The 10,831-nt window shown below is 37.7% G+C and overlaps 1 protein-coding gene across 1 annotated transcript; it reads right to left on the reverse strand.

Moving 5' to 3' along the window:
* Positions 1 to 1,380: 1,380 nt before the first annotated feature.
* On the reverse strand, positions 1,381 to 5,160 carry LOC137726004 (probable xyloglucan glycosyltransferase 6). Its single transcript, XM_068464854.1, has 5 exons — positions 4,255 to 5,160; positions 3,622 to 3,930; positions 2,798 to 3,088; positions 2,605 to 2,718; positions 1,381 to 2,415 (listed from the first exon to the last, which is right to left on the reverse strand). Exons 1-5 carry the CDS (start codon positions 4,978 to 4,980, stop codon positions 1,780 to 1,782), a joined length of 2,076 nt encoding a protein of 691 aa, XP_068320955.1. The 5' UTR covers positions 4,981 to 5,160; the 3' UTR covers positions 1,381 to 1,779.
* Between the last annotated feature and the right edge of the window lie 5,671 nt (positions 5,161 to 10,831).

Consider the following 10,831-nt stretch of genomic DNA (forward strand, 5'->3'; position numbering starts at 1 on the left):
AATTATTAATTAGTTAATACTAGACACACACACACACACACATCGTATTCATACCCACAGAAAGGTAAAAGATGAAGCATCAAAGAGATTCTGTCTAAAGTCATTGCTCATTTTTCTAATTTTTAATATAATGAGTGGTTAAAGAATGCAATCTCATATGAGAAGTATAATAAATTATAATTTATATTGAATGTTTCTACTTTTAGTTGTATCGAAATATCTTATGATAAAACTTAATAGTTTAAGAAATGTAAATAGTTAGCTCGTTTAGATGTGTTTTTAAAATGACTGAAAACGTTTTTTGTAAAAATATTTTTGGAAACAATCCTTAGTAAAAATGCTAATAAATATTAGAAAATCACTTAAAGTGCATAACTGATGTTTCTTGTAGAAAGCACTTAAAGTACTTTTGAAATCTAAAACATTTTCTCTAAAAACGTTTTCAATTACTATAATGTTGATCCGACTGTGAGCGACGTTCGACTACCAATATGACCTTGGATGGTGCCAGAAGTCCATAAAGCCAAAAACGTCTAGATTCATGCGTGTGCTAATATATGAAATAAAATGAAATAAAATAAATCTGACTTTAGACTTCCAGTGTGAGAATGGATTGTGCCGGAAGGCCTAAAGTCAAAGCTTGTAGATTGCATTTGTACGCAACATTGGTGTGGCAATTTGTGATACAAACAAAAATAAAAGCATTTCAAAGTTGGACACAATTGGTGACCATGTAATCTTGGGAGCAGCTGCCGGGTGTGTTCCTGGACTCAGACTATACGAAATGATGGGGAGGGCGTTATCAAACTTTAGAAAATTGAAATCGAAATGATACGAGAGTGGAGTTGACCGCATTTTGATTTGAGTAGCGTTTTATAAGATTTAAAAACTTGGTTGATATGAAATTTACAATTATTTTTATATCTTAACAATTAAAGAAAAAAAAAAGAGAGAAGAGAGAATATCGAAAGAAAGGGAGAGAGAAGAGAGAATACCGAAAGAAAGGGAGAGAGGAGAGAAAACAAAGAGAGAGAGAATCCGGAGTGCGAGACAAGGGAAACTGAGGGAAATGATCGAAAAAGGAGAGAGAAGAGAAGGGAAAACTTTTGAAAGCTACAATGATTTTTTTACCGTAGAATCAAATTTAAGGATCAAAATTAATTGATCATTTAGCCCCGGATGTGTAGATCCGGAGAGGATCTGCTTCCATCCCAATACATCCATAACTAGAAGAATAAGGACGTATGCGGGAGACGAATATGCATGGGTCTTTGATCAATATTCCACAACTAGACAAGAGGGAACGACGTCGTGCTGGTTAGGTTTTTCAAAACGACGTGGTCGATGATGCTTTCAAAATATCGAATTGCAAAAGCTTTCTGCAAACTTATCATACACAATTTGTTAATGGCAACGACAAAGAATAACAAATGTGATGATCAAACAATGCCACCCAGTTCTGCATTGGTATTATACTGGACAAACAAATCGGATATGCTAATGAATCCAATCCTACAAACTATTTCTAGGAACCCTTTTCCCTAGTCTAAATTGATGACAAAAATTTCACAAAATGTCGCTTGGCAACGGAAACAATGATACATACAGTTTTGCACTGACAAGCACAACGGAATTGCTTCGGTTAGGGGGATCGGCCGCCAATTACAGCTCGGTCATCAGCTCGCTGATATGGACTTCAATGCTCCGGTCATAATAACCTGCACCCCATGGAACATTCCGGAGAAGAGCTCAACACTACTCGAAAGCATTTCTCAGAGGTTAGCTCACCTGCTCTCCTATCAAATCAAGACCAACAACAAGAAAGGTGATCCCTTGAAATAGTAGGAAGTAGAAGTGAATTCCTTGGGCAGAAAGCAAGCTTCTTGCTGAAGCAGTCAACAGTACAAAGGCAATTACAAGTTCCTTCCTGTATAAACGATTTCTTCTCTTTTTCCCGGTTTTTTTAGTTGTCTTGAGCTTATTCAGCTCCTCAAGGCCCGATTCTGAGGCCGACCTATGAAGACCGGTAGTTGGCACCAGAGGCTCAGACTCCCTTTCAAAAGCAATTAGATCTGTCTCTGATGATCTTCCCAATTTCTTTGTAACTATCCACTCATAAGAACTCCCAAATTGAAACAATCCTGATATCATGGCATTAAATTTGGTCACCGACATGGTATTCTCAAACAGAAGGTAGGGGACGATAAATGGGAAAGAACGTGGTGCAGGAAGGATATTCAAGACAGACATAATTCCAGGAACATAGCAAACAACCCATGCTGGTAGTTGAGCTTCTTGCAGGAACATTGTCAGTGGAAGAATGATGCAAAAGAGAGTGAACGAATAAAACGGCAGTATGAGCTTTCGCAGGAGGAAGAAGAGGAATATCAAATTCGCTTTCTTAGTCACACTCACCTGGAATATGAAAACAACAAAGGTTACATTCATGTTTACTTAAATTGGAAAGAACCCTTATATTAAACAGCCAAATAATTCCTGACTTGAGATTTAGATGACCACGCGAGTCTCTTTTTGTTATAATTCCGATGTCTCTTTTTGTCATACTGTTCTAATAATTTAATGAACAGAAAAGAACTTCTATACCTTCGAACGGAGTATGTCAAAGAAACACATGCGGAATAACTGCATTGGACCAGAATGCCAGCGATGTTGCTGTTTCTTGTATGCCCCGTAGGACTCTGGAAGTTCACAAAGGCACTGCAAAAAGCAGCAAGTCAGCAAACAATACAAGTTTCAAATTGTACAAAGAAACTCTGACCACGGACACTACGCACACCTTAACATCATTCAGATATATGAACTTCCACCCACAAAGATGAGCGCGAACTGCAACATCCATGTCCTCGACTGTAGTTCGTTCCAACCAACCACCACATTCCTCAAGAGCCTTAATCCTCCACACACCAGCTGTACCGTTAAAACCAAAGAAGTTGATAAACACACCGTTGACTTGTTGTTCAACCTCAAAGTGGAACGATAAGTTTATGTTCTGCAGTCTAGTAAGCAAGTTCTCATCCTTGTTTACAAAAGTCCACCTTGTCTGAACCAAGCCTAGATCATCATTCCCCTTCAAGACAAAATATAAAACCAACTTTCAGTCCAGTAAACAAGAAGCCCAAGCAATGAAATTCAATTACTACGTAACGCCAGGTCAAGAGGTAGTTAGTATTTCCCACTGCACCACATTGGTGACATTACTACAAAAAGAGCTAAGTTGAACATAAACTGACATTTGAGCTCACAGTTCTAGTGTATAAAAACGAGATACGGATTAAGTTTAGAATAAAACATATGATATCCATATACCAAATTGTCAATGAGTGTGATTGAAATTTTCAGGCAATCCGGATGGGTGAGATTGAGAGGGAGGGTGAGCTCCTAATTGTCGCACTTTAGACATCATCAGAGAAGATTGTGATTTGTGAACCATGACTTAGTGTTTGCGGAAAATAGACATATCCAGTCCTTGAAGTATTGTGAACATAATCACTTACACAAGCGGAGTGTAATGAATGGTCCCATTCTATGCAACATATATTTATCCAAAACATTCAACTGTTTAACCAGAATAGAGTGTTCTAGTAGGGATTGAAAAGTTACCTTAAAATAAGGAACAGTTTTCTTCAAGAATTCAGGTTCCGGCTGAAAATCCGAATCAAATATGGCTACAAACTCGTAATTTTTAACATAATCGCAGCTCATAGCAGATTTCAGATTCCCTGCCTTATACCCTGTGCGTATCAGCCGATGTCTGTACAATATGGGAACGCCCCGTTGTTGCCACTTGTTTACTTCTGCCTTAATAAGTTGTTGAACCTCTCTATCATCAGAATCGTCCAAAACCTGTACAAGCATTCTCTCCTTCGGCCAGTCCTGAACACAAACTGCGGCAATCGATTGATGGTAAACCTGCTCAACACCCAATACGAGACCATATCAACACTCAAATGAGTGACAAGAAGTAGCTAGAAAGTGCAAGCGGAACACTTTTCACCCATCATTCTATCAGTATATCCAAAAGAATAACGAATGAAGCCGGATTCTAACTTATCACTTCTCATTTGTTTTCGCAACTAAAATCTAGAACATATGAAATGCCATTCAAATTTCAAGCTCATCTAATACCATTCTACCATTTTATCCAAAAAGATGAAAGATTGAAGCTTGTATAACTAAAGCGCAACTGAAACATCTAAACGGTGTCGTTAGGAGGAGAAACCTACATCAGCTTACCTCCCTCTCATTGCACATAGGAATCTGCAGCAGCACCATCGGATAATCCTCCAAATTCACATTCTCAGCATTCCCCTCCTCCACATTGTTCGAGGAAGACGACGACGTCGCTTTGTACTCCATGACCGCCTTGGGCTTGATTCTACGGAACTTGATCCAGAAGCATCCGAGCACCAAAACAACGCGATCCACCGACTGAATCAGGAACAGCACAATGCAGACATTCGTGAAGCTCTGCAGCGGCGGAGCCAAGTAATTGACTCGAACGTGGAGCCAATTGGCGTACACGAGCTCCGCCAGCTCCCCCGATCTCACCGACGGCGGACTGAAATGCCATCCCTTGAAGTAAGCCACGAGCTCGAAGCAGAGCAGCAGCAGCACGACAATCAGAAAAACCTTAATGGCGCGGTAAAGGCGCGAGGAGGCCGAGTCAGCGGGCGAATCAGGGGAGGTGACGCGGCGATTGGCGGTCCGGAGGAGGACGAGGAAGGAGTTGGCGAGGGAGGTCAGGGATGCGGCGATTTGCTGGAACTTGAGGAGGCAGACCCAGGACAGCTGGCGGGCGCTGTGGGAGCGGTCTTTTCCTACAGTCCGATCGGGGCCGGGGCTGTGGACATCGACGGTGAGGAGGTGGCTGGATTCGTCGGAGGAGAGGAGGAGGTCGTGGTTGGACTTTCTCTGCTTGTTCCACCATTCTTGAAACTCGTGGTTTTGAGCTCGAGACATTAAATTAATTAATTTAAATTGAATTGAATTAAACTAAATTAAATAATAGTTGGCATGGGCATAGATAAATAGTTCGTCGTCGTCGTCGTCGTCGTCTCCTTCTTCTTCCCAGATCTCTGTAAATTTTCTGTGTAAAACTATGACTCTGTTGTGCGCGTCGCCGAAAGAGGAGCGGGGGCTTTTTTTTGCGCTAAATTTAGTAAGTGGGCCAATGTGACTTTTCACCTTCATTTTTAATACTTTCCCTTTTTTTTTTTCTTTTTTTTTTTTTTGGTATTTTATATTGCATAAAAGTTTGTGGTGTATAGTTTGTTGTGAGTGACATTTCACCTTCGTTTTCATATTTCCTTCTGCGGCATGCGTACCAATGTATAATCGAATGACTAATTCGTAAACACTGTCACTTTGTATAATTAATTTAAACTTATTTTTACCAATTTAGTATCGAATGACTCCTGAATGTTCACATACATTTTTCCGCAATATTTACTTTACACTTTATCGTCAAATAAGTTAAAAAAGTCGTTAATTTTAGTATTTTGAACAATCTTTGCAAAGAGATCTGAAAACTTAAAATTGACTCTGAATCTTGAAATTCAATTTTCTCTTCTTCTTAGTTGATGGAAGAGTGCATGTGACAAAATGTGATAATATAGAGTGTAGGAAAAAATTGGGACACCAAGGAAAAATGCTTGTGATAAGGATAGAGTATGGGAGTAATGTGAAATTTTGGTGAACTAAAAATAAGTCATTAGTCTATTCTTGTTAGGCTAGTGACACTACATTTTTATACCAAGTTTGTAGCAACTATCAAATGAAATGTAAGTGATTAAGTGAAGCTTATTGTTCATGTAAGTTTCATTTGCAGTGGAAAGATGGTACAAAAATGTCTTCTTCTTACTCTATATATATATATATATATATATATATATATATATATATATATATATAGTTGTTTGTGTTTGTGCTTTTCTTCCCCCAAGTTTATTTGGTGGTGGTTGTTATTATGATTTATCTACTATGAAATCATGTTCTGCTTTTTCACTTTCAAATTTTACGATGTTGTTGGAAAGTAAAATTTCAATCATTTGTCTAATTGTCCTTTTGGTTCGATTCACTAATTTACCAACTTATGTCTTACCTATGAATTTTGTGTTCGTTTTTTTATTGTTCTCTTTTACAATAATAGCTTTGTCTTAATGTGCGGAAATTATAAGTATCAGATTAAATTAGTTGGTTATGGCCGTCTCATTGCACTTCATTTTGAACTTTATTGGACCTCTTTTATAAGTTAGCTTCATTTGATTGATTGCTTATGCTTGAAATAGATTAGTTGGGAATTTGATGTGCTCAACCCCCCTCCAATCCCACTTTGAATTTTGTCATACCTACTCTTGTAAACGAGCTTCATTCAACCGATTGCTTATGTTCAGAATTGATTAGTTGGGAATCGAATACTTTGCAATGAAGGACATAATTCCTAAAACAATTGATCCACTTGATAGGACGGGAAACGAATAGAGATGAATATGCACAGATGAAACATCTCTCATCTGGATGAAATGAAGAGGAGGTGGATTTGTTAAGCCTCTCATTGGGTCCGAGCTCCCATCTTTCTTTCGATTCTTCATCAAGATTTGGTTTCAATGATCTCATTTCTACGTGATTATAGTAGTTTTGAATATCGGCTTGGTTTACAAAATCTGCCTTGGCAATAAAGCACAAGTAACTAAGCTAAGGCCAAGACCCACAGTGGGTTTGTTTCTTCTTGCATCTTACAATGCCCAAGTCTCTGATCAAATTGGGGCTGAATCCGAAAACGAACTAGCTGAGTGGTTAATAATAGCACCGCCTATAGAAGACTAAGGATTAATGAATCCAAAGGCCTTTTTATGGCAGATCTGAACTACTCCAACCCAAACTTGTTTGGGTTTCTCGGCCTAACTAGACACCAGTTGCAATCTTATAACCCAACTTCTGATAGGGCCCAAACTTCTGATTTGTTTTTGAGTTATTCATTTGGGGGACAAATTGAACAAATAGTCTTTGTGGTGATAGCGTCATCGGATCGGATGATAGCTCTGTGGCAAAACAAACCAGAATTTATATCCTTTTGGTAGAGTTTGTTAGCAATTGAGCTCAAAATTAAAATTTTTGTCAAAGTCTTATTTAGGCACAAGCTAATTTAATCATTTCAACGTTATCAACCCATTTTATCATTCAAAGTTGATGATAATTTTGATTTGTTTTGAGTTATTCATTTGGAGGCCAAATTGGACAATTAGTCCCCATGGTGATAGAGTCATCGATGATAACCATGTGGCAAAAAAAGCTAAAATTTAAATCCTTTTGGCAGAGTGAGTTAGCAATTGAGCTTAAGATTAAAATTTTCGTCAAGGTCTTCGTCAGGCACAAGCTAATTTAGTCATTCCACTGTTATCAACCAATTTTATCGTTTGAAGTTGATGATTGTTGTCCATCACCCAATTGAAGATGATTAATCACATCCAAATTACAAAATTTTATCCTTGAGTTTGATTCACTCCATATCACATCAGCATTAAATTCGATCTTCCCCTACATGTCTTTTATTCGGCATATCGTCGAAGATTCGAAGGTTATATTGATCGAGATCACTGGAGCTTCATTGCCCACGCTTGTTGCCAACGAAACGAGGCTGCTCACCGTCTTGCATGTTCTGCTCTCTCATCCTCATGTGATCATGCATGGTTCGAGGAACCATCAGATGTTATTCTTGATGTCCTACAGTCTGAAAGTAGTAATTAATGGTGTTTTGTGCTGGTTTCTTTTTCCAGCCTTTTGTTTTGGTTTTGAACTCGCTGCCGGTGTTAACTCCCAGCTCTTTTGTACTGCTTCCCATGGACTTTGTCCTTTTGAAATATATGCCGCAGCTTTCAAAAAAAAAAAAAAAGATTCCATAGCCGCCATACCCAAAGATGAAAACTCAAGCTCTTGCACACTCACATGCGGACCCGGAAAATCACATGCGAATTGGAAAAATCAGTCAAAAAGCCGGCCTTTTCTGCCAGACATGAAACTCGCCTCCGGAATTGTCCATCTTCGCGCAATGACTGCCTCATCCTGTTTAATTCCACTGCAATTCCAACGCGACATGTGCTCCGGTAAAGCTCGACGACAGGAGGTCGGGCTGGTACTGATGCAGCTACTACCTCACTATCTTAAATAGGCTAACAGAGGTTAAATGACTAATTTAACCTTGTATGTTGACGGAGACTTAACAGAGACTTCAATGTGAGCTTAATCCATAACTGACTCAACCTTTAGAGCCTGTTTGATGAGCTAGATGAGATTGTACCTTTTGGATAGGATTAAATTGGCAGAGACTTGTAAAACAAGATTTATAACCCATGTATAAGATGTTAGTTCACTTACTCTATTGCAAATTCATAATCAATCATGTCCGTCTCATATTTTGACGTAAAAAACAATGAATTGTACTCAAGTCCATTTTTTAATTGGTCATTACTTATCCTATCCAACCCACCAAATGGGCCTAAGTGTTTAATTCCTAATTTTTGAACCATGGAGTCTATTCTGAATACTCTATAATCATGAGGATTATTTATCCAATTAATCCTGCATTCATTTGGTTAATGCCTAATCATAACTGGGATGAAGGTAATAAGTCCCATAGTATGTGAATTCCACTTTTACTATCTTCACTTTAAAGTTGGAATTATTCAATTCGGAGTGAAGTGAATTTTTTTTTACTTGATCATTATATAGGGTTTTGTTTTGGATTTCAATTAAGTGTTAAGAAGTGAGGATTTCAGAGATACGCACCCATAATAAGAGTTTGACTATAACTTTTCTCTTCTCTTAAATCACTATATATTGTTAGGAGTTTCATGGTTATATTCTTTTATCTTATCTTTAACGAGTTACGCTAGTTGGTTAGAACAATGTACCTATCTTGTTGCCCCCAAAATGAAATCTCTTTTACATAAATTAGAGTATATTAGAATATCGCTTAATTAATCAACAAAAATTTTGTGTAAGTGCCAAGGAAAGAAATAATTTAAAAAACGCAAAGTGAAAGCAAGTGAAAAAAGTTTTATAAAGTCGGACAAGAAAAGGGGTCGTGTGTTTTTTTTTTTTTTTTTTTTTTTTTTTTTTAAAGCAAAGAGGTTGGAAGTTTTCTATGAGTTAGTTGTTTGACATTTGGGGCTTAACACTTTGCCCATGACAAAAAAATGTCCATCATTCTAAGTGAAAGAAAATGAGGTGCGATTGTGACACTTAAATCTATATAATACTTTCTTCGCTAGATTTCATGAAAGGGAAATGGCATAAGATGCTTTTGGTTTCGTTGATTAATGTGTAATTTGTAGCAAGAAGCAAGAACCTCTTTAGAATGCATGTGAAAAAGAGAGACAAACACGCTTACAGTTGGAAAGCATGAAATTATACTGCAAATGCAAATGTTTGGTGAAGCAAATGATGGTTGTCAATTTCTTTCTTTCTCCCCAACAAAAGCAAAAACCACCAATGACCAACTAAAGGTAAAAAAACCCTAATCAGAAATGGGTGATTTTAATAGCGATAACTTTGTTAGTGGGGCACTTACCCTAATCCTAATGGGTCACCCCACTGCATAATTGACCTTAAGCCACCCACTGTCCTTGAGACTTGAAATCTCTCCAAACATTCTTTCTAGACTATAGGTGAGGAGTTAGCTAGGGTAGGGTCTCTCATTTCCCTTGGTTTTTGCAAAATCCAGAGGGTGAGCTAGATATATCCGGCGGAGACCCAAAGCTTTTTCCTTCCATTAAGGGCATAGATTTCAGGATTTGATTATGACATACCACCCAGAGATTTTTTTTCCAACAACTAGCTTAGTACAAACATTGTGAGATTCACTTTAATCGACAGATGGCAACTAATTATGCATAAGTATATAAGCAAGAGTCGTGCTAATGACACTTGGCTCCTTACGTGGCAAAAACATATGCATAACAAGAACTATGCTAGCGACACTAGCCACATGCAGTTAATTGTTAATGTATTATGAGACTCACTGATACCAACAATTGACAGCTAATTGTGCCGTATATGTAAGAAATGTTATGGCAATATTTGTCTGTAATGTATAAATATATTACTAATTGGTGCATTATAAGATGCAAAAATTCAAAATCGATATTTAATCACGTACAAGTGCATGCATGAGAGTCTGTTATTAGCATTTCTCATGTAACAAATTAAACAAAGTGTGACTTTGTCTTAGGATAGCACTTCACAAACATTGAACCAAGCAATTGTCAAGGTTGAGAATCCTAACTTCTTAACTATAACAACAGTCACAACAATGAAATTGGGTGCCAGCGAGGTCCAAACTGGCCAAAGTCCATGTCAAGTTACAGTCTTTTTTTCCTTGTCATTTTCTGAGTTTGTCCATCTCGATCAGACTCATTAACAAAACATGGGGAACCAAAGATTAATCAGAAAAGACCACCTCAAGCAAGCAAGCATTCGAGGAAATAAATCCAAAAGAGAATCAAACAAGCTGACAAAGAAAAATGCAAAAAGATAAGAAAAACAATATCTATCGCATACACGTCTGCATGTAATTGGCCTTGAAATTCATGGAGACAAAACTGTCAGGCTACAATTTTCTAATCGTAATTATTTATTCGCCTATCATTGCAAATGATATAATATGTTATGCAAATGTTCACAATGCTATGCACCACACAAACCACCAAATCAGAGCATCTTTTTTCTGGTAATTATAATTTAAATTACACTAATCTGCAGACCAATAATAGACCCCTCAATTAAAATAAATGATAAGGCTGCAATGCACAAA

The sequence above is a fragment of the Pyrus communis genome, chromosome 2 (assembly GCF_963583255.1).
Source record: "Pyrus communis chromosome 2, drPyrComm1.1, whole genome shotgun sequence".
Classification (NCBI taxonomy): Eukaryota; Viridiplantae; Streptophyta; class Magnoliopsida; order Rosales; family Rosaceae; genus Pyrus; species Pyrus communis.